The 24,075-nt window shown below is 44.0% G+C and overlaps 1 protein-coding gene across 1 annotated transcript in view; it reads right to left on the reverse strand.

Moving 5' to 3' along the window:
* The window catches only part of LOC147890504 (uncharacterized), a 75,290-nt gene that overhangs the window by 35,600 nt on the left and 15,615 nt on the right, over nucleotides 1–24,075 (reverse strand). The window contains exons 4-10 of the mRNA XM_087390995.1: nucleotides 22,012–22,097; nucleotides 21,724–21,800; nucleotides 12,147–12,203; nucleotides 11,886–11,998; nucleotides 1,703–1,800; nucleotides 1,482–1,568; nucleotides 1,291–1,371 (exon numbers count right to left, since the gene is read on the reverse strand). Of these exons, the coding sequence (XP_087247121.1) occupies nucleotides 1,291–1,371; nucleotides 1,482–1,568; nucleotides 1,703–1,800; nucleotides 11,886–11,998; nucleotides 12,147–12,203; nucleotides 21,724–21,800; nucleotides 22,012–22,097 (599 nt within the window). The remainder of the gene's footprint in view (nucleotides 1–1,290; nucleotides 1,372–1,481; nucleotides 1,569–1,702; nucleotides 1,801–11,885; nucleotides 11,999–12,146; nucleotides 12,204–21,723; nucleotides 21,801–22,011; nucleotides 22,098–24,075) is intronic.

Consider the following 24,075-nt stretch of genomic DNA (forward strand, 5'->3'; position numbering starts at 1 on the left):
GATTTCCACCTTGGATCCTAATCCTTCTCCAACGCAAGAGTTTTTGCATTAATGCTTCTCTCAGGATTTACAGCGATTTGCAGCTTCTAGTCATTGGTAACATTTTTATTCTCCTCTTTTATTGCCAAGGGTGACTAGGAAATCTAGTATGAGAATATCAAGCAAATGTAACTAGCAACCGAAAAACGACATTAAAGCAGAATTGCCATCACAATAATCCCACCCATTCATTCTATTCTACCACACCAATCTAGTTGACTAGACTATCTTGCCCCATCTTACACAGATTATTCACCACTTGTCTTCATCATGCCAGTATATATTACATATGGGCACCTGGACTACTTGTCTTCTAGCCAGACCTAATCCCAGCCAGAAAAATCAGGGTTCTAGCATCCTGGTCGCCTTCTTAGAATACACTGCTCCATAAAATATGTCCCATAAGAGAGGCCTAAAATCAGAATATAGTTCTTAAACTACTTGTGGCCAGAAGGCCTCCCTGAAACAATTGCATTTGCCCCAAACTGTTGGAATATGGAGAAGAATCAAAGATGAAGAATGGTTCCCATTTTTGGAAGGCAACAGCAACACCTAGTGGAGGTCAAAATTTCCAATTCCTTCCAAATATTTCCAACAAAGTGCTTCCTGCCACTGACTGAGTTATGGCATACACGAAAGAGGATTTCCAGCTTCCTGCCATTCCAGCCCACTCATCCCAAAGGCATGCAGCAGAGTTTAAAGCAACTACAAGCCATGTGCAAGAGGGATGCTGCAATGCTGTTCTGTCTTGAACCACGTTTCTGTTGAGTTCTCCACATCAGCAGCCCTCCATTTATTCAATAATGCTCCTGTTTTGGCTTTGGAACGTGTATCTTTTTTCAGACTAGTATTGAAGGATGGTTCATCATCAATGCAGAAATTGTCCCAACATCATGCAGAAATAGTCCTAACATACACGCACTTGTAGCAACCTTTTCTTTTACATGAAGGGCATTGCATGCCTAATAGTTGTGAATATGTGTGATGTATGAAGCGGCTGTCAGAAGCAGCTCGACATATCATGCATACTCACTTTTGGAATGCACTTCATGGGATGAGTATAGAGTTCACCTTATTGGCAAATGTGAGCATATTTAGAACGGAAGGTCTATTGTTTTCAACAAACCAACACCTTCATCCACACACTGAAAGGAGCCACACCTACATAAAAGACAGAACAGCACCTACAAGTATTCAACCTATGAGCAAATGCTCATCCCGATTTGAACATCTAGATAGAGTTGTACTCACAGTCAAGCTGCCAGATTCTGTTTTTTCAAACTCGATCAAACGCCTGTTTAAAGTTGCTTCGCATACGTGTACAACAGTCACCTGCATTACAAATCCCGATATCATTTCATGAACTCTTATCACAGCCTACTTTAATAGAGAATCACACAAATAAAGAATATAATTCTTTTAAAGCATTAAACAGCTCTTACCACATCTGCTTTTGTACATTCAAAACCATGAATATGTGCTGATATAAATAATGCTGCACCACAGACCCCACTTGGCCTTCTTCCTGTCTGGAAGACAATGGCAATTATTCATGCTTTAAGACCTTAGATAATTACTGAAACCATTACATCAACAGCGCTCAAATCATATCTGGAATCGATTCAGGAAAAGATACAGCCTATTTGTTAATATGCTGAAAGACCTGCATCCAATCCCGCTTCATGCTTGCTACAAGTCGCAGCGCAGTGTTTGCAATTGAATGGAATTTCTTCCCGTGGCCAGTAGTCTTCCCAACTAGTCCTGTAAGAGATACACCAATATATGCACTGATTATTGCAGGCTACCATCACACCTCTTTTCTTCCCTGAGCCAGCCAAACAAGGGAAATATTGCTTATGACTAAACCCCATAACAGCCTCCCTGAAATCAAAAGTAATAACCAACTTTCTGAAACCAAATGTGAACAAGCAGATGGAAAGCGAGTTCACAGACTTCCTGAATTGTAACTAGACATGTATGTATGGAGGGTGAAACATAGAATGCTGAAACAATCTTTTAAAGAAGCAGGTATTTCATGAATAGGATCCAGTTAGCATATTGAGCTCTGTGGTATTAGGCCTTAGCTCACATTTGCAAGAAATTTAATGCAGTCTTGTGTTAACCTCTAAGAATACAACATTCAGAACATAGACATTTCAGAAAATTCAACAACTTTCACATACACATAGGAAGCCTTGTAGTAAGACCATAAGCAATCAATAGGTGCAATTGATGCACAGCTATCCTAGCTGATAACAATTAGTCTTCAACATCCTCCTCAAGAAGTTCTATGAGCTCAAATTGCACACTGCATGCATGCTTGCTTACACATTCATACAGATATTTAGCTATACTTTCTGGGAAAACTTAAAATTTTAATTATATGCAAAACAATTTTTGTAACTATATATGTCATTATCTGTAAATAAATACAGTATAAATGCATTTATATGCAGGCATGTCTGTATGTAAGTATCTATGCATTGCCCTACTTTGTGAAGTAGGACAATGCATACCATTGGGAAGCGTGGACACTTTTGAAAGAGTAGGGGATACACTATCTATGCATTAGTTGATCGATCGATCTATCTATCTATCTATGCATACATCATACATAAATACATACAATATATCCCAAGCATGCATGTGTGTGTGTGTGTGTGTGTGTATGTAGAGAGAGAGAGAGAGAGAGAGATGAATCCAGGAACATGCCCAAACTCATCCTCTAAAAACACAACACAGTGTGCAGTTTCAATCTAATGATAGTCACTCATGAGGTTGAAAACCATAAACTCCATCACGCATAGCCGGGACTAGCTACTAAGCATGCCCAAGCTCATTCTACATGAAGAACAAAGTGTACTTTTGACCTCATGATAGTCCTCCATCCATAAACTCCATCTTCTAAAGGAGCCATGGGCATCATTAGTGCACCACATGGCTGTGGATTATAGTACAAATATGTTCTCTCACATGCACATACATCCACAGCTACTGGCTCCTACTGAAAATTTTTTGAACTACTCAGCAACTTCATCTGCACTAATCCCTATCCATGAGATTTCTCAATATACTCAGTCAATGAAAGCCTTTGGAAGGTTGTCTCAATTGTCTCAGCATTTAGATTGATCCTAGATCACAAAGAGATTTTATCTCAATGCTAGGTGGCAATAGAAATGCCAACCACAATGCTCAAGGGTTAAACTAATGGATCAAAGCAAATTTATAACCATGAAAAATGCCATTATTGTATTGAAGTTAAATGGAAGAATATGAGAAAGACGGCAGTCACAAATACAAAGGGCGTGAAATCCAAGAGACCTCAAGCGATGCATCTCAGTCAAACAAAGTGGGGTCAAGCAATTATTTCTTGGAAAACTTGTGTTTATATGATTTGGGACACCAAAGTGCACCCCACTCTCTTGGCAAGCCGAGGAGAGATGGCATCTTCTGAACTCCCCATATCAAACAAGACAATGAACTGATGCCCTTTAGCTATGTAAGCGCATTCTTTTTGCCTGAGAGGTCGCCCTCCTTCTTACCATGAAAGGCCACCGCAGGAACGGCGTTCAAAGCAGGTAAGACTGCATTTGTAGCTGAGGCTAGTGGCAGAGCTGAAAGAGCCAATGCAGTGGCGACGGTAGAAGTGGGCACTGTTGCATCCTTTTCGTCAAGCCACTTAGGAGAATCCTTCTTGCCGTGCCCAACAATGTGGTGGCAATGAAAGCAACGATGTTCTTGGAGGTACCAATTCTGTTCATCGGGCTGTAAATAGCCTCTTGTAAAGCCGCTTTACCCTTCTCATCTCCTTCTCACCAGAAGACTGGCAATCTTTCTTTTGGTACTGGTTGTCCTTCTAATGATCCTTACCCGCTGGGTTGTTTGACTGCTGCAGGGCTTTGGAATCCTTCTGGACATGCTTGGGCTTTCCCCCGTTCAGCATCATTTCTTGATTCTGGGCAAGGTCATGCAACCCATTTTGGGAGAGATGAGAAAACTCATCCTCCAGGTTAAGCATATACTGCAGTGGTAGAAAATGATCTTTGAGATCGGTAACAAACATTGCCCAAATGTTCGTCTTATAAGTTGTTGGGTAGTATGCTTACTAGCCCAATGCTGCCACCAGGTAACCGCCTTACCAGTGAGATGAGGGGCTGCTAGGTGGACTTTGTCTTGCTCATCTTGAATTTGCGTTAATGTAAAACGAGCGATGAACTGATGAATAAACTAAAGGATAGCTGAGTGGTCACACTTACCATCATACTTCACAAAATTTGGTGTGGACCGGGTGAGCAAAGTTACTTTTATCAATGACGAAGTTGTGGCGGTGACTGCTGCTACACTCCAACTGGCCGGCATAGTGGCTAACATCTGTTTGTGTTGGATAAGCATTGCCTCTCGATCAAGTTTTTGTTGCCTCTCTACTTGGGCGAGCTCTGTGCGTCGCAATGCCTCCTCTGTCTCCAAGAGGCTTTTCTGCCTCTTTTTCTTCAAGACATTGTCTTCTCTGGTCCAGCTGTCTTTTGCTTTCTTCCAACTATTCTGCATGTTCTTCAACTTGCTGTAGGAGATCCAATTCTGCTCCTAAAGATTCTCCATCATCTCTTGAGCACTAGGCGGAAGCGTTTCTTTCTGGTTGTCTTTCTCCTCTTCGTAGTCTTCAAATCTGACATCTTCCCCCAAACCTTCCATGGCGCTTCCTTCCCGGATCTCAACACAACCATACACTCGCGGTAATACATACCAAAGCTCTGATACCAATGTAACATGCAACAGTTATATGATCGTGTAATCACAGCAAGAGCTTCTTTAAACCTTTAGCGAGGAATCACTGTTATGCACCATTGGGAAGAGAAAGAATAGAGACGACAACCGATTGGGTCCTTGTATTCGCTGAGGGCCCCTTTCCCCAATCAGGGGAGAATTTGCATTAATACTTGGAGAGCTGAAAGATACGCACGGAAACGCGCTTTTGAAGAGTACATTGTGCACACATATTGCAGACCCAACGACCTGAGACGCAACTCCAACCAATACCACGACCTTGATGCTGTTCACACTGACAATGTAGGGCACTTTAGCAAGGCAAGGAAGAGGCTTGTGCTGTCCACCGGAATGCAGAGTTACTGTGTGAGTGAGAGAGTGAAAGCTGAGAGCAATAGAAGCTGAGAGAGAGCTGAGATATGACAGAGAGATAGAGCTGAGAAGTGAGCTGTGCATACTGCAAAAGAGAACTTCAAAGAGCTGCTGAAACAGTACCCAAACCTTACTCCATTTGCTGGTCCAAATCCCCAACTGTTGTGCTGCGTAGACATCTTCCAGAAAGGCTGAACAGAGGGCCAAGAGCTGAGGCTGATCAGGGCCAGATCTGGAAGTGCTCAGGGGCTGCACAAGGGGGCTGGAAGGGAGCTGTAGGAGTGGCTGAAAGCAGGGAAGCTGAGTGAAAAATAAAGGCTGGTGCCCCCCTTTACGTTTCCATGCAGGAAACGTGGTAGTTTTGAAACGTTTCTGAAACGCCACTTGAGTTAAGAGGAAACGGCAGAGGTAGGCTGAATAAAGTATATTTCTGCTCACATACAGAAACTAGCAATCAAACAAAACATGCACCATATAAGCTAGATGTATGCGCAAGGTGAGCAATTGGATTCTTGGAGGGCATGGAGCAGATGATCCTTGAAGATGTGATTCGTATAGTGCATTGACGAATTAGTCGTGACCCATGTAGATCGTCTATTCCGAGTCTTGTGTTACTCCTAGAGCCTTCGCTATGCACCCACCATGATAATGCAAGAGCCTGCCATCATCTCTTGTCAATACCTACCCTTGTTGGCTTTCTTCTGGTGCACTTGTAGATTAGGCATTTCCAAAACGTTTCCAAGTTTCAGAAACGCCGCAATTTTGGAAACGTTAGGAAACAGGGTTTCCTAACTCTTTTGGACGTTTCTTGCAACTAAGTTTATATAGGGGGCTGGGGGCTGAGCCATCCAGCCCCAAACTGGCCGACTTCTAGCCGGCTGGTTTGGGCTGGCTATTTGGGCCCCTTGCCCCATAAAAGCGGGGTGCAGGGCAGCCTTTAAAGGCAGCCCTTCCCCAGCCTATTCTTCCTCATTGTCCCAATCCTAAGGGGGCCCTTCTGGGCTCCTATCCTAGGCTGAGACCTAGATCTACCTAGAATCCTAAGACGGAAACACTAACCTACTATTCTCCAGTGGGTACTAGTGAACAAGGACTAGCTGTCTGACTTGACCTAAGGCTGAGAGACTTACCTACGTAGCTTGTGCATGACTGTCCCTGGACAAAGGGGTTACAACATACGACAAAATCTCCTATTAGGGAGCTATAATGCACTTGTCAATGTAGCCAATGTGTCACATTGCACCCAAGTGCAGGGGTGGGTGCATGTGACATATCATTTGGTAATTTACTAGCCACCTTGCCCAATATCCTTTGGGTAACAACAGCCCATTGGGTATGCCTTTTCCAACACACTTACCAATAGGTAATGCAAGATACCACAGTACTTTGTCACATTTATAGATGATTCCACAAGGAAGGTGTGGGTGTATCCTCTTCGATTGAAGAGTGATGTCTTTCCAGTGTTCCAGAAATGGCTTGCTTTGGTTGAGAACCAAACAGGCAAAACACTGAAGGTTTTGCGGCCAGATAACGGTGGGGAGTATATATCTAATGCATTCAATGCATTTTGTGATGCTAGAGGTATTAAAAGGGAACTCCCTGCTCCTTAACAGTCCAGTGCAGAATGGCACTACTGCAGAGCGTATGAATAGAACCATACAGGAAAAGTCCCGCTCTATGATGTCACATGCTGCTTTACCTCATGGATTTTGGGCTGAGGCTGTAAAAACAGCAGTACACCTCATCAATAGGTCACCAAATAAAAGACTAGATGGCAGAGTGCCAGAGGAGCTTTGGACAGGAAAACCTCCTTCCTATAAGCACTTGAGGGTCTTTGGCTGCACTGCGTACGTGCATATACGCAGAGAAGATCGCAGCAAGCTTGATCCTAAGTCTCTTAAATGCATTTTTCTTGGATATGGTGACAGTGGTGAGATGGGTTACCGCTATGGGATCCTGTGAATAAGAAGCTAATACGCAGCAATGATGTCTTATTTGATGAGTCATGTATGTTTAAGGCAGCAGATAAGCCTTCTGATGCTTCAGAGGTTGACATTGATGACTCGGGACATCCTGTACAATTCAGGTAGGCTGCAAATCAGCGACAACAGCAGCGTAATCAGCCAATGCATGATGCTGCAGCAGGTCCAAATGGACAGCCCGCAGTGGCAGAAGATGTCCTACAGGATATGCCACCTTTGGAAGATCTCCCAGGCATAATTCTGCAGCCTGATCTACTGGAACAGCCACCTGTTTTAGGTGAGCAGCAAGCTGGACAGCAAGACCAAAGGGTCCGAAGGTCCACTCGACAAATGAGGCAGCCAGACAGATTTGTTCCAGGGGCAGATTTTATTATGCTTACAGACTGTGGAGAACCTTCCTGTTACAAGGAAGCCGTGCAAATGCATGATAAAAGGCTATGGGAACTAGCCATGAAGTCTGAAATGGACAGTCTCCATAAAAATAATACTTGGGAATTGGTGCAGTTGCCTAAGGGCATGAAGTACTGCCATGCAAGTGGGTGTATAGATTGAAAGTCACACTTGGAGCTAAGCCAAGGTATAAAGCCAGGTTGGTTGCCAAGGGCTTTAAGCAGGAGTATGGTGTCGATTTTGATGAGATCTTTTCTCCAGTGGTTAAGATGACCACACTCAGGATTGTACTTGCTTTGGTTGCATGTGAGAATTTGGAATTATGCCAAATGGATGTGAAGACAGCCTTTCTTCACAGTGATCTTCATGAGGAGATCTACATGCAGCAACCAGAGGGATTTGCAGTCAAGGGCAAGGAGTCACTTGTATGCAAGCTTAAGAAGAGCCTTTATGGGCTAAAACAGGCACCAAGGGAATGGTATAAGAAATTTGATACCTTCATGAAGTCCCAAGGTTTCAGGAGAAGTGATGTCGATCACTGCTTATATACCAAAAGGGCTGCAAATGGCAGCTTAATCATTCTCATTTTATATGTGGATGACATGCTTATTGCTGGTAAAGCTCGTAAGGAGCTTGATGACCTTAAGAAAAGATTGCATGAGGTCTTTGATATGAAGGACCTTGGTGATGCAAATCACATACTGGGAATGCGGATACGGAGAGACAGGGGACAGCGTTTGTTGTATTTGTCTCAGACAGAATATATTGGCAAAGTATTGCACAGGTTTCATATGGAGGGGGGGAAGACCCTTAGTTCTCCATTGCCTCCATATGTGAAACTCAGTGCAATGGATAGCCCACAGTCAGATGCTGATAGGGCTGAAATGGCCAAGATTCCGTATGCTTCAGCTTGTGGCAGTCTCATGTATGCCATGGTTGCTACCAGACCTGATATTGCGTTTGCAGTGGGAGTGGTTAGCAGATATATGGCAAATCCAGGCAAGAAGCATTGGAATGCAGTGAAAGGTATCATGAGATACCTGAAGGGCACACAGGAGTTGTGCACATGCTTTGGCAAGCGGGATGCAAAGGTGCATGGTTATGTGGATTCAGATTTTGCTGGTCATCCAGATAACCGGAAGTCTACTATCGGTTATGTTTATACATTCACTGGAGGTGCAGTGTCATGGATGTCAAGGATGCAGCAGTGCATAGCCTTGTCTACCACGGAAGCTGAATATATTGCAGCCACAGAGGCATGCAAGGAGGCCTTATGGCTATCTCGGCTAGTGGGAGACTTGGGCATTACAGGTGATATTCCATTGTTGCATTGTGACAGTCAGAGTGCTATTCAGTTGACACACAATCCTGTCTTTCATGCAAAGACAAAGCACATTGATGTGAAGTATCACTTCATCAGGGAGGTAATAGATGATAAGCTGATTCAGCTTGTCAAGATTCACACGGATGACAATCCAGCAAATTTGTTGACAAAAGGCTTGCCTGCAGAGCGGTTTGCACATTGCCGACAATTGATGGGTATAGGTTGAGCCTCATTTTGGCCTTGTACTCCATTGTGTATATGCTGTATTTCTCATTTATTTTTACTTGAGGGCATATTGCCTTTAAGTGGGAGGTTGTTGGGGTAAAGGCACTATGGCCACCCCAGTACAGTTAGTACACTTAAGTACAGTTAGTACTTTTATTGTTAAGTACACTAAGTACGGTGTACTTAGTGTTGTAACCTTATCCATTGATATAAAAGGTTGACTGTGTGCTAGGGGAGGTACACACATACTTCATTATCCCCACACTCTTGTGTCTACTGGTGTGTCGGTGTGCTCTCTCTTTCTCTCACACTCCCACCTCACAACTACTCCAAACCTTGGTGCCCCTTTTGGTATTTCTTTATTAATTGAAGAACCCGAAAAACGAGGTACACAATGGACTCAATCTCACTTGCATTCAACGCATATTTCACTTCTAGTAGGCATCAGTGAGGCCAAAGCCTTCATTACCCTGACCATATTCACACAAGCATGCGTGATGTTTGCTTTCCACACTTGAGCCTACGTAATATGACCCGAGGTCTTAAGCTACCCTTACACTACAAACGACAACACCGATATATTTGTAGGTGACAAAAAAGCCTCGGAACCCTGCACACCCTGCTCATTCTGCGCAAGCCGTGGTATAGAGCCTACACAATCTCTTCATTATTTTCATTTTTCATCATTTCAATTTCTATTTGCAAACTAACCCTTTCTTGTGGCAAAATTGCAATTTGTATAGTGGGCTTTGGTCCTTTCAAATTTCACTATATTCTAGTAATTGATTGAACTTTTTGTAAATTGCTTTGATTTTGTGTAGGAAGTCAAATTTACCCAATATGGTAACTACAACCTAACACTTTCTTCAATGTGTTGAGCATCATTCAACTGCTTAAACCCAACATCAAACTCCATGCATACATCCATATTTGGACCTATCTTTAAAACACTATGATTGGTGAGCTCATCAAATATTTTGTTATGTTTATCTTTTATCACTAGAGATATGAGACTCAAAGCATCAATCTAGAAAAGGGAAGAATTAATGTCAGCCTCAAGCTCATTACTTGTTGTATCTAACGCATCAGCTACTAGTTTAATCATCACCTGCATTCTCTTCATCAAAATACCCAACCTATATCCACGTCTACATTTCTCAAAGGAGAAGAGAACCAACCTAAACCTGTAAGCACACATACTAAAGCAGTGATGCCCACTATAAGTGAAGTATGCATTGAATGCAAGTCAGATTGAATCCACTATGTATCTCGTTTTCCGAGTTCTTCAATCAATAAAGAAATATCGAAAGGGGCACCAAGGTTTGGGGTCGTTGTATTGAGCAGGAGCATGCTAGCTCCCATTCCACTAGTTGATTACTTGTCAATTGTTTATGTGAGAGCATTGGCTGGTTATTTGTGTTTTACCGCCCTTTTGTTGGCCTTAAGGCTGGTTTCATCATCAGCTCCCACGTCGAGCCACCCTCGAGTCTAAGTCTAGACCACCACAGAGAGCTAGCCAGCCCCAAAGTCCAAATATACGCCCCATACCACTTGCCCTTTCCTCTTGCTGCTACTCCCAGGCCAGCACGTCTAGGTCCAAAGGAGCGCACTCCTCGGACCCCTATTAATGAGCCCTTGGCCTATACTTATAGGCTAGGCCCTGACTATCTTAAGCAGTGAGCCTCATCTTTGGCCCATGCATGCCCTAAAGTGACTTTATTTGGGGGCCACCCTTGGCCATGTTTAGCTCATCCATGCCACGCCTTTACACCGGGTGAGACCATGCTTTAACCTTAGATCTAATCCTAGATCCCATGTTAGTCTAGCCTTGGCCTTGGTTTAGCCTAGGCCCTTGTTTGTCCAACCATGGATGTAACAAACCCACAAATAAACAGCCCAAAAGAAACCACAGAATGTGATTCCAATGATGATGATAGGTTCCAAGAAGTTAACAAGGACTAGCATACTTTGCAAAAGAAACCTCGAGAAAAGCGTCTTTTCATTGTACACAAGAGTTGCCCCACTCTCTATGAGCAAAATACAAGTACTATTAGAAAGATCCACATGGAGCACATGTGCAATATACTTGGCTCAATTATTCAATGATGTGGCAGTGCCAATAATCCCTCTTTCACTCATGTGAGCTTAAGGTTCCTAACGTCAAAGATGCATAGATTCGTGCATCCATGAGATGATGCACCTTTGCTTGTGTTTTGTCAGAGTCTACCATCCCAACCATATGGACAGCATCTTGCAGGATGTATAAAACCTTACTCTTTACCTTATGCTCACTCCCTTATAAAGTTTTGAGCAGACAACATTTACAAGAACCAAAATCTGAAATCAGCGCCTCAATCTGTTTTTCATGGTCTAAGCTTTGCAGCATCAAAGTACACAGCTCAACCAAATACACGCATGCATGTAGGTAGGTAGGTAGGTAAGGTATGTATGTATGTATGTATGTATGTATACACACACAACACTCCCCCCTAGTCCTGAAGTGTATCGTGATCAATTGTGGGCGTTAAACATACACCACTTACACAAATAGCATCATAAGCTATTCCTTCCATTTTGCATTTTGCAATAGAGAAATGGAAGGAATAGATTAAGGGGCTGCATCTAGGTCATAGGTAGGTAGATGTATGTATGTATGGATGTACACACACATACACACACACACGAGCCTGAAGTATATTATGTTAATTGTGGGCCTTACATATACACCGCTTACATAGTTAGTCACATCATCTATTCCTTCCATTTTGCGATAGAAAAATTTTCCTTACGGTCAGTGAAGCGATGGATGAATAAACTTGGATCAACTGGTTTCTGTATCATAGGATGTTGCTCTAGACTCAAGAGCCTGCACAACTGAAGAAATACAGCACCTAGCACATACCTGCATCCAAAGATATAGGAAAATAGTTTGCCTAAGGAATGAGAAGTACCATAGTCCATCCACTCCAAACAGTCTAATGCAAGATTTGATGTTAAAGACTCAACATTTTTTAGAGAACAGTTTTTCGCATAAATGGAGTAGAACTTACACATTTGTCTGAAGGCAGTCAGAAAAGTCAATAAGTAAAAATGGCTTCTGGTCTTGCCTGCATGAACACAAAAATTCAGTTAATAAAAATGACTACTTAACCTGATCGAGCATATAATATGCCATTGGAAATATGTTCTCTCTCTCTCTCTCTCTCTCTCTCTCTCTCTCTCTCTCACACACACAAAAAAAAGAAAGCATCGATGGACCTCAACTTGGGCAATACACTCATGTTGGCTATGTTGCTGATGATGTAGTGCTCTTTGCATATAGCCAGAACGACCTTCAGAAGTTGATGCATATTCTAGATCAGTTTTATGACAGCATTTGCCTCTGTTAATGAGGGGAAGACAAAGACAATGGTAGCTAAAACAATTCAACCTAAGAAAAAATGGTACAAATGCTTTCAACCAAGAATTCATGCTAGCTGGACCAACTACTATGCTTTTGAGAACAAATGCAATCAAGGGGACATCCACAGATGGCACCTTAGATCTTATCTATTCAGCACATTGGTCACGCAGGTCTTACTCTATGGACTGGAGGTATGGGGAGTAAACATCTCCAAGAATACTTCGAATGGCATCAAAAAGTTTTCTAAGGAGACATATGGGGATCAAGACCACAACCCCTTACTCCATCCTTCTGTTGAACACTTGGAATAGGCCATTGGAGTTCTTTGCCTTGGAAAGGGTATACTGATATGTCACAAAGGTGAAGGAGATCCCCAATGATAGACTACCTGAGCTAGCGTTGAAGATTCAATCTAGACGGTCAAAAGCAAGATCCTTATGACAGGGTGGGTCCTTGACATACGAGCATGGTTCAAAAGATGGAGCTTGAGTGGATATTTGACTTACCTCTTAAAGAAATGAAGCTGAAAAGTATTAGTCACCATCTGCACGATACTTTATAAAGATAATGGATAGAGGCTCCCAAGTTTGAGAACTACTGTGCACACATCAATCCCCAATATTGGGATACTTACATGGAAGCAAACACAGCCACACCGACAAACACCAATCTCACCTCAAACTGAACATGGCATAACCTTGATCCGTATCAGGTACCATCATCTTGGTGGATGGGGGAAGCAGCCACCTGATGCACACCTTTGAACTTTCTGTGATCATAATGAGGCAGAGACGCAAGATCCAACACTTCTCTTTTGTTCTGTATATGCACACGTCAAATAGAGGTATGAACACATCTTGGGTGGATCTCATCACCTGTCAAACGTACCCACAACCCACGACACTACATATTGATGTCACCTTTGAAGGAGAGCCCTTGGAAATAGTCAACACATATAAGTATCTAGGACTGGAATTTGCAAACAACTACAAATGGAATGCATGCGTGGGGAGGAGAATTCTGGCAAGTTTGAAAGCTTTGGACAGCTGGCAAGAAGGCACGTCTATGGAATTGAAAAATAAGAGAGTTTGTATCAGAAAACAAGAGGTGAGAAGGACCGGAAGTATAGCCTCATTTGGACAAAGGCGCAGAAGATAGAAGACCCGAGCATCAAGGCTTGCATATCAACACTCAAGGAAGTCGGCAAGATACAAGACACTGAAATTGAATGCCTACACAAGAAGTTGAGAGAGACTAGAGGAGACGAGCTCTCAAACCTCCGAGCCCAAATGCAAGATGAAATGAAGAAATGGCAAGAGGAGATGAAAACCAAATGGACATACGAAAAAAGTAAAATGTTGCAAGACATGAATTGTGTCTCTCAGATTGAGATATTAGAAGCCCAGGTTGCTGCCCTTAAAGATGAGAATGACAAACTGAAGGCAAGTGCACACTAGGAGGAAGGGGAATTTCAGATGCCGTTAAACGAGGAGCTGAACACCATTAAAGAACAAGCGAGTACAACTCGTGAGCACTGCCTTCAATTGGTTCTGTCAAAGGAAAACAATTGTCAAGATGAATGAATTATTAATTTGCAACACTTGTGATGGAGGCCCGAGTATGTGCAGAGAGAGAGAGAGAGAGACACACACACACACACACACACACACAGAGTTCTAAAAAAAAGAAAGTGTGTGTGAGTGAGTGTGTGTGTGAGAGAAAGAACCAAAATAGAAGGGGCCACGTGGCGAAAAGTGGTGTGGGACACTTTTTTAAGGAAAGTGTTACGATAGCTCTGCCTAGAAGGCAGTGCTAACAAATGCAACAGCTCAAAGATGCAAAGGGGGTTGCTAGAGGAAGGATGCAAGATCATTGATGTGCTGAAATCAGAGAATGAACAGCTGCTTGCATGGAAAGATGCGCTAAAGAAAGACACAACACCAAAGAAAAGGGAGCTCATCTCTGACACACTTGAAGAAGAAAAACGATGGGGCAGCAAGACTTTGAATGTGCTGGTCAGAGGTCTACCTGTAGGTGATAGCCTCATGTCAGATACCAAAACCCTCTTTTAAAGTCAACCTTACTTGTGAATCAGCTTGGAGAGTGGGTAAAGCAGATGCACCGACAAGACCCTTGGTTGTAAAATTACGAACAACCACAGATAGATCCACCCTCATGAGTACATGGACAACACTAAAGGGGACCAAGATCTATCTAGATGAAGATCTGACACTCCTACAGCAGGAGCATAGAAGGGAAGGAATGGTGCAGGTGACGGCTGCAAGACAAGAGGGGAAATGGGCAGTTTACAGAGATGGCAAGGTCATCATTCGAGAGAGGGCAGAAAGACAAGTACGAGATGCATGAGAAGGGGACAACACATGACGGAGTCTAAACAATGGGATGAGTATGCAAAACAAATTGAGGATGGTAGTGTGGAATTGTAATGGCACCCTTTGGTCCTACCCAGGAGGGTTCTTGGAGACATACAGTAACAGAGATATGGTCTTTTACACCGGAGAGAGGGTATGCTATCACGGATGATGCACAATAAGCCGTCAATTCCTCACCAGATCATTCAGGCTGAGTTTGGATCTTCACCATTGCAGCTTGATGCAGCCTTTCAGGTCATTATCTACCTATATTGAGTCAGGGCATACACCTCTAGATGCAGCAGATTGCCGTGGTTGGCATTGTCCTCTTCCATAACGCTATCAGAGGCAGGCGATCGGAGATGTGGTTTGCACACACAATGAGATGGTTTGAGCGACTGGGGTAATCCTTTCCAATACAACATTGATGTGTTGTTTTCCCCACTCCGATATCATGAGGCCAACCTTCCTTGAAGCAACAACTGCTTCTAAAGACAACATTATTTTATATAGAAAACATTATTGCTTAGAAATTTCAGCTAGTGCAAATGCACCACTGACGTCGTACGTGAGGATCTCTTGCAACTACACACATTCCGAACCTGGTTGGAACTGTATGAGCTCCCAGTGAAGCTCAGTTTCTACAGAGATCATTGCCTGCATATCTTGGATGAGGGGTTTATTGATCCACCAGGATATACACGGATTCATTTACCTCATTCATTGAGGATCTCTATTGGGCAGTTGCGGGTCTCTTCACATAGACTCTGTATTGAGAGTGGTCGGGTAGAGGGTCTACCTAGGGAGCGACGCTATTCACATAGACTCTGTATTGAGAGTGGTCAGGCAAAGGGTCTACCCGAGGAGCGACGCTTATGCACTTTGTGTGGCCTACAGGAGGTTGAGTCGAACGAACATTTCATCTTCAGATGCCCGGTTTATTATGAGATCAAAGGACAATTTTATTGTCTATTCAGAGACAGCTTCCATATCAGAGGTGCCTCGCCATGTTCATTCGTGAGGCAGTTATTGTGAGCGCCTACTCCAATCTCAAAAACAGGAGAAGAGTACCCTCGTAGACTCTTCTTAGAGCATGATCACGAAGTTCTTCCAACCAGACCACATACACTCTCTCCTACACACCAAAGCTAGTGACACAGCAGCTCAAGCAGAGGGTTAATGCACAGATTACACTCGGGGACATTGCTTCCATGTTTAGAGTGGGAGCGTGACCGACTGGGGTGACTGTTGCCCTTGTTAGACGTAGAGTTGTGACCAGAAGACAACATAGGATTGCATACACAAGGAGCCGGCAGCACTCTATATCTGATTTCATGCTATCACTCTCTCACTCTTGACGAGGGGGGGACCACACTAACCTTGGAGCATACATGACTTTGTATTTTGATGACAGTTCCTCTGATGATGATGTTGATGATAGTGAGACTGTAGATGACCACTACTTTGTTATGACAATGTAGGATATAGTTTTTTTTGCTTTTATATGGGTGTCCACCCTTTTCAGCTGGCTTGTATCAAGTTTCTCACAGTCTCAGACCCATCGGTCTTCCGAGAAGACCTTAATAAACTTTCTTTCTTTCTTTCTAGCCCTCCCCAATCTCCCTAATCAGCCCTCTCCAGCTTGGTTTCTTGATCGCGCCAGCCTGCTCTAGCCATCCCACTCCAGCCTTACATTGTGCCAACCTGTTCTAGCCCTTCCACTCCAACATGCACACAAACCTTTGCTGCCTTGATGGAGCTCCTGCTCATCGCGCATCAAGCCATGCTGCATTGCGCCTTCCTTGCTCATCGTGCTATGCTCAGCCCACCATCCACCAAGTCTTGCATTACACTTGTATTTCATCTTTGTGGCTTGCATGCATTTGTCTCTCTTGTCTCCCCCCATCCAATTCCGTCCCTTCTCTTGCTGCTTGATGCAGCCCTTCTCAAAAACCCCCCCCTCCCCCCAAACATGGGGTGTGTCCTACTCAACCTATACCATTTCCCCTCTAGTGATGCTCTCCTCTCGAAGCCTACAAGCATGAAAGGTGTGGAGGGTCTTGTATTCTTCTCCCCACTATAAGATTTAGCAAGAAATCTACAGCCAAAACCGGCAAAAGAAAAGCGGAAGAATGGATCAACTGAAGGTCAAGGTGGTGAGGGATCAACTGGCATCAGTTGGTCACATGCCATTTGGCCTTGATGGTACCATTACTGCTACAGGAAGAAGCTAGGGAGAAGCTCTACAACAACGACAAGGATAACAAGGCGTTGCTGGCGAAGGATTACGCTAGCAAAGAAAAGGCCAAGCCTAACGGTGGCAAGTCCAAGAAAGATGACTCTGATGACGAAGACACTTCCAAGAGGAAGCAGAAGAGGAAGTGCTTCTATTGTGACATGCCAGGTCATATTGTGAAGGACTGCACAAAGAAGAGGGCGGATCAGAAAAACGAAAGGAAGGAGTCCGACTCAGATTCAAAGGGTGACACAAAAGCCAAAGCAAATGTGGGAATCGAAGAGTTGTTCTTCGTGACATGTCCGTGTGTTCCAAAGGTCAGATATGCCGACCTAGAAACCACAGTGATGATGAGATGTGGGTCAATGAGCAGTCAGATGCCTTTGTGAAGGTGAAGGACAGCATGGAGTGCTTGGTATCTTCTAGGTGTGTGGCTGTTGATATTGACACGAGGGTGGATTCCATAGTGCCCTGGAGTCTCAGAGTCTCTCCATAGCATGCTATAAAGGCTTAAATTGAGAACATCAAGTACATACCAGATCGTTGTACTGCCTGTGTGCTTGCTCTGAAAGCAAACCATGCACCTCGTCAAGGCACACACCAATAACCTGTGTAATCCTGTATTGTCCCCTTCTGAAGTACAGCATCCATCTGAACATGCTCTTCATTTATCTCAGGTAATGCAAGATTGGAAGGAATTGGCCTTCTTCGAAGGCAGAAGGGGACATGTGGGTGCTTCTTCAAATCTCAGACGCAGATTGCTAGAAGGTGATGGGCGAGGTGTACTGAAGCCAAAAGAGTACCTGTTTGAGAGCTCAGTGAGAGTTCGTGGTCCAAGTTATCTGAAGATATTCATTTGTTGCGGACCTTGCCAAAGGAAGGACGGGTTGAGACAGACCCTCAGAGCATGGTGCCTGGAAGACTCCAACTTGTTCACTCATTATGAGGGGGACAACTGGAAGATCATGGCGGCTAGATTTCTCGAGTTCGAAGGCGGGAACGTGACTGAAGGTGGTGGTGCCAAGAGGTGCTACCAAAGATGGACCTATGCACCAGGATGGTGTGCGGAAGCTGGAGCAGGAGCCACTGGATGAAAAGCCAAGAAAAGATTTCGACATCGAAGTGTTCCATAGGACTACGACCAGGGTGTTACTGGAGCATCGTCATCGACGTGTTGGCATTGGGCCGAGATGTGTCAGTGAGAGGGGGTGTTGGAAAGGTCGCCTCTCCATCTGTAAGCTCCCATATGAGGAGAGCATGGGGGGGTGAACCTGGGTCTTGAGAGACTGACACATGGGCAGGGTAATGTCTGCCATGTGGGCAGGAATCAAAGAATGAAGAAAAGAGAGGTACCTAGAGGAGCCATGGAGGGGCTACAACAAATGGAGCTCATGGACGGAAAGTCGGCTATGGCTGCTCAGCTTGGATCAGGCCTGGCAGAAGCATATTGGGAGCAGCACCAGATGGCAGGGTATTCCCAAGAGATAGGCGCCTGCGTGGCAAGCTAGGTGGCAGGGTTCGTGGGCAGGAAAGCGACCTACAGCAGGCCCTAGATATGGCACAGCATGGTGAGCCAGAGAGAGCCTGCAGAGGGATGCAAAAGGCAGGGGCAGAGAGAAGGCAAAAAGGCCTGCAAGAGGCTCCTACAATGGCAGAAGAAACAGCCCAAAAAGGGCCTGGCAATAGCCCTTTTATAGGGCTGGTTGGACCAGCCAACCTAGTCGGATTTTACAGACCAGTCTGGTCAGCCAGACTGGTCGGTTCTAGTCAGCAGCCCTTGGAGGCTATAAAAGGAGAGGCCCCAGGCCTCATTTCAACATCCAGCAGCCAGCACACTTGGGAGCAGCAGGAGCAGCAGCATACACTCCCTCAGGCCTACATTCAGGAGGTAGAGGAGAACAAGAACTGCAGACTGAGCTCACAGAGGGCTGGGATTTTTGGCTGTCTTCTAGGGCAGCAAGAAGCTGAGATCTAGACGGAAAGTCTACATACACTCCAGGTGGAGCACGTGGGCTCAAGTCTAGAGATAACCGGCAGATAGGAGAAGGACCTTGTGGTAAGATCAGAGGACCACACCATTGGTGGGACTCTGGATCTCTCTTTTGTATTGTGTCCATAGCTTTGGACGAAAATATATTATTTTGGTGCTTTCTCTATCTGGCTGGTTCATTGTCTATTGATGAGTCTGCACACCTATGCTATGCACATAAGTTTAAGAAGTTTGTGATTCCACACCCCACACCACACTATGTAAGCTCCTGGGCTATTCTATCAGTCTTCCGTTGTGCGTACCCTCTGTTGGCCCTTGGTTAATTTCTAACAATCGTTTCAATAGAGCCTTGAGGTGCCAGCCATTCACTCACTTGTCAAGAGGTGAACCACGTCATCAGAGAAGGATCTATTGCAGCTTCACACATACAGCACTTCGTGAGCACCTATTGAGCTTTCGGTTAATAAACTCAGCTTCTACAGAGATCACTGCTTACAGATCTCAAAGGAGGCTTTGACCGAACCAACTAGCTACACTCAGATTCATCTCCCACATGCATTGAGGATCTCAATCAGACAGTTCCTGGTATGGGTTGAGACAGAATGGGCAGAGGGCATAGGTCTGCCCTTTATGTGATATGCAAGAGGGCCAAGATAGATGATCACTTTGCATTCGGATGCCCTATGTAATATGAGATCTGTGGACGCATCACTATCTTTTCAATAGTGGGGTTGTGGCCCACTCATAGATTTTCTAGCACACCCTAATCAGCGACACAAGAGTACTTCTCTCCTCGAGGGCCAGAGACAGAGAAATAGCTTATACGAGCACAAATGAGGGCACAGAAGGGACCGTCAGAGTTCATCCAGAGGACGATCATGGACTTTTTCTCCAGTGATATCTCCTCTCTACTCTTTGACATTGTCAGACAACAAGCTTTCTCTTGGAGGCTACAGAGGAAGGAGGGACCCCCATAGTCAATCAGCAGCAGCAATCCATTGATAGGTTTTAGCCCCTGGTAGGGCCTTGTAGACTTGTGTGTGAGCTAGTGTGCACATTGCGCACTATTAGTTCATAAACATAAAGTCAACCTTAAAAGTTAAAAAATTTGCCCCATGGAATGTCCGGGATAGGGCTTTAGGGTTAGCCCTCAAACTGATGTACCATCACTTCACTTGTACTTGTCTTGCACTCTTGTGCTGCTCCAATAACTCATACATCTCGTCTTCTATTCTTCAGCTCAGTTTCTGCTGCTATACTGCTTTCCAAGCAACCTAACAGTGGTATTAAAAGTAAGTTATGGTCCTACCTCAAGCTTCAGCTAGCTGTTCCAGCCTTCGATTGCTGCTCCAAGAGACTCTAGTGGCTGCGTGACCTGCCGCCTTGCTGTTTCATGCTGGTTCCAGGTCCGACGGGTAACCACCCTATCTGCTCTGGAGGTCCTATTAGGTCATTCCCACGTACATCACCACTGTACCCATGCCCACAGACATACGGTCACACACACATAGTAGCCTCTAAATACCCAACAATAGGTCAGTGTCAACGTTAGCATAGGTTCCGACACCCTTAGCCCTTTCTCTTCTCTCTCACTTGCAGTAGAAGGTCTATCTGGGGTGGAAGGGGATCTTTTCTTCCCTCACCCACTCTAAGCTGGGCTGAAGCCTCTTACCTAACTTAGGGGTTCTCCCCTCCAAGTAAGCAGTCCTATTTAGCTATCACAGCTCTCACACCAGCCCCATTTGAGAAGCCTTATCAAAGACAATATGACAAGCATAAGAGCGTTTTTTCAGGGCCATAAAAACAAATATTTCAGTTGCAAATGGAGATTAGACACCTCAAGCTTTGACTCACAGGAATGAAGTTAAAAGTTCAAGAAATATGATGCACTATGTTGTACAAAGATAATGACGAAATGCAGGACATCTCCCCCTACTTTACATGGTTTCTACTGTTAAAGATTTTCCTTTCTCTCTGGCCTCAAACACTTACTTCATGAATTCTTTTCCAGTCTTTCTCTGCTCCTGTTGCATCTAGTTAGGTCTATATCCATCCCTTGCCCTTGTCTATTGATAATGAATACAAATGAGGGGTAAATCGTTTGACGCTGGAGGTATATCAGATTGCTTGAATTCAATTGGTTAATTAGCAAGCAGTGATCAGCTGATGGTAGGCAGCAATCAAGATGAAGGCAGTGAGTGATTGAGCTCGGTGTGAATAGAAGCAGTGAATTGTGCAGGTGCTAAAGCAGCGATCAACGATTGCTATCCCCCCACCCAGGTCATCAAGCTCCCTCGTTTTAAATAAGAAAAGTTGGTGATTGAATTAAAAGCTAATTTTAGCTTTACTTGAAGCACCATCGCTTACTTTTAGGAAAAGCTACGCCCAAAATCCTCTAAAAACCATTTTGCGCTGACCCTGGCGATTCCTAAAATCTAAATAGTTTGTCGTGCTTGCCAAGGATATTCTTATTTTAAACAAGCCAATTCACCCAAAAAAACACTCACACACACACTAGTGCATGAATCTACATGTGCATATATGTAAACATATAGAGGATGAAAATATGTGAGTGTGTTATAGGCACATAAAGACCTACATGAGCCTCAAACAACCAACTAAATACCTGCAAATGATGTATAGGCATGCAGCTGCTACTTGATTTGTTCGCCGACCCCTTGTGAAATTCCGTTCGACTGCGAGCTGGATAGACATTCAAATATTTTAGAGGCCAATATGAAGATTAAGCAGCATATGTTTTTTTTGTTATTCTTTGGGATTCCTTCATATGCAACCCTGAAGATGAATCTCAAAAGCAAGATTGAGCATCATGGGACAATATGATTGTGACTACACAATAAATTATTGGAGAGGAGACACTTCACATTCAGGAAGAAGGATGAAAAAGACTTGCCGTGTATAGACGATGAGCAGCTCCCACAACATCCTCTTTCCCACTCATGGCAAGGAAGTCTGTGATATCCCTGATCTCATTCCTTCCTGAATATAAAAAGTTCATAAATGCATAAGACATATGTATGTAAGTAACTACGTATGTATGTCAGTATGGACCCTCGAAAGCTAGTTTGCAAACATCTTCAAACATGTTTGAAAAGTAATGCTGAAATGAACATGGTGCCAAAAAGATTTCATTAAATTACAGCACTAAGCAGATATGTATATTTCAATATTGGGCTCAAAAAGCCATATGTAAATTTCAAAAATCCCTATGTAGACTTTAGTCAACTATTTTATAGCTATTCCACTAGATCTGCAAATAAATAACCCGAAGAAAAAGCTACAAATCCATTAACATAGAAGACCAAGAATTACCCATCAATTTGTATGTACGTATGTACATTGTTATGACCCCAAAGTCATTGCATGTAGCTGGGTGGAGAGCCCCACCAGCTTTCCTTACTAATGCTTGTATAGTCTTGGATAGCTCTCAGGATAATTGGCTAGCTGGTATCAAAGCCACAATGTTGCCAGTTGGGCCATACACCTCATGTGTGTGGAGAGTTGTACCTGCAAATTTCGGGTGCCATCAAGGTTGAAGTTCATCTTTCCGTGTTCTGATTTGAGGTGTGGTGTAGAAGCGTGAGAAAGTGTCTCAAGAGGATAGTCTCTCCTTGCAAGTCTTGTCTATAACGATGTGTCCCACAATCTAGATTGCTAACCTAATCCACAACCATCCACACATATTCACAACCACGCCAAAGATCAAACTTTGAACCAAAACTGGATTACCGTCAGTATGGGCGTCAATATACCAGACGAAAATACCAACACCTATAGCCAACGCTATCGTTATATCTCCGACGAGAATACCAACTCCTATACGATGTTGTGGAAGCATTCCAAGAAAACTCGAAGTGCTTTTTCGCCTCATTTTCTCACACGTTTACGTCTGATTTGCCTCTCCTTCATTTCAAACTGTTCACCGCTCCTCCCCCGGTTTACGAGGCCCTTCCCACCACCGAGACTCAGAGGATATGCTAGAATCCGTACATCATGACCAAGATCTTCGTCTTGAGACACAACGTTCTAGTGGAGTCGCCACCACCAGCCCCATTGGCAGAAGAGCTATAGCAACCACATCTAGTGTCCCTCCTCTAGCCTCTCCCAAAAATCTGCCATATGTATCGATGAGTCACGATAAATCATCAAAGATGCCAGAAAGTCCAGAGTCATAGCTTGCATGAGACAGCTCATGCACATGACCTTTGAGATACATTTATTAGATAGATGGCCACACCAGTGTTGAGAGGGAAAAAATCACGTCATAGAGCAACCCCATAAGGAGTTCCATACCTCGTATGAGACAGCTCATGCGCGTGACCTTTGAGATATTAGATAGATGGCCACACCAGAGTTGAGAGAGAAAAAATTACGTCATAAAAGAAAGAAAGAAAGAAAGAAATTTTATTAGAGTCTTCGGAAGACCGATGGGTCTATGAGACTGAAAGAAAACCTGATACAAACCACGGTAAGGGTGAAGCTACTAAACGAGCATCATCACCCGTGCTGAGTCCTAAGTCTGATCATACATAGTCAATTACATCTGGGTGTGACAATGAAAAGAAAAAGGACTGAAGCGGAGCGGAATCCTCCGTATGTCATGTCACCTTAGCTGGTGCGTAGCCATAAAGCAACCCCATAAGTTCCCTGTATCTCCCAATCGTGAGTTTGATATGAAGTACATACTATCACGCATGTGCAAAGTAATAACACATCAGCGATCAGAGATCTGAGATGCAAGGAGGAAAGATAAGACGAGGCCACCTATGTGAGAAAGTCAAATTGGAGGAGGGCCAAAAATGAATTAGTGATGATCCCAGTCAGTGATAAGTGGAGCCGACAACGAAAAGTGACAAGAGTCCACATGCGGGGAGAGGTGCTTCACATCTCGGGAGTAGTGACAAGAGAGTGCGTGGTAAGTATGTGTGCTACGTACTTCTTTTGTAATTTTTAGTTT

Source organism: Dipteris shenzhenensis, chromosome 19, assembly GCF_047967505.1.
Source record: "Dipteris shenzhenensis isolate YYH24624 ecotype China chromosome 19, Dip_SZ_1.0, whole genome shotgun sequence".
In the NCBI taxonomy this organism is placed as follows: domain Eukaryota; kingdom Viridiplantae; phylum Streptophyta; class Polypodiopsida; order Gleicheniales; family Dipteridaceae; genus Dipteris; species Dipteris shenzhenensis.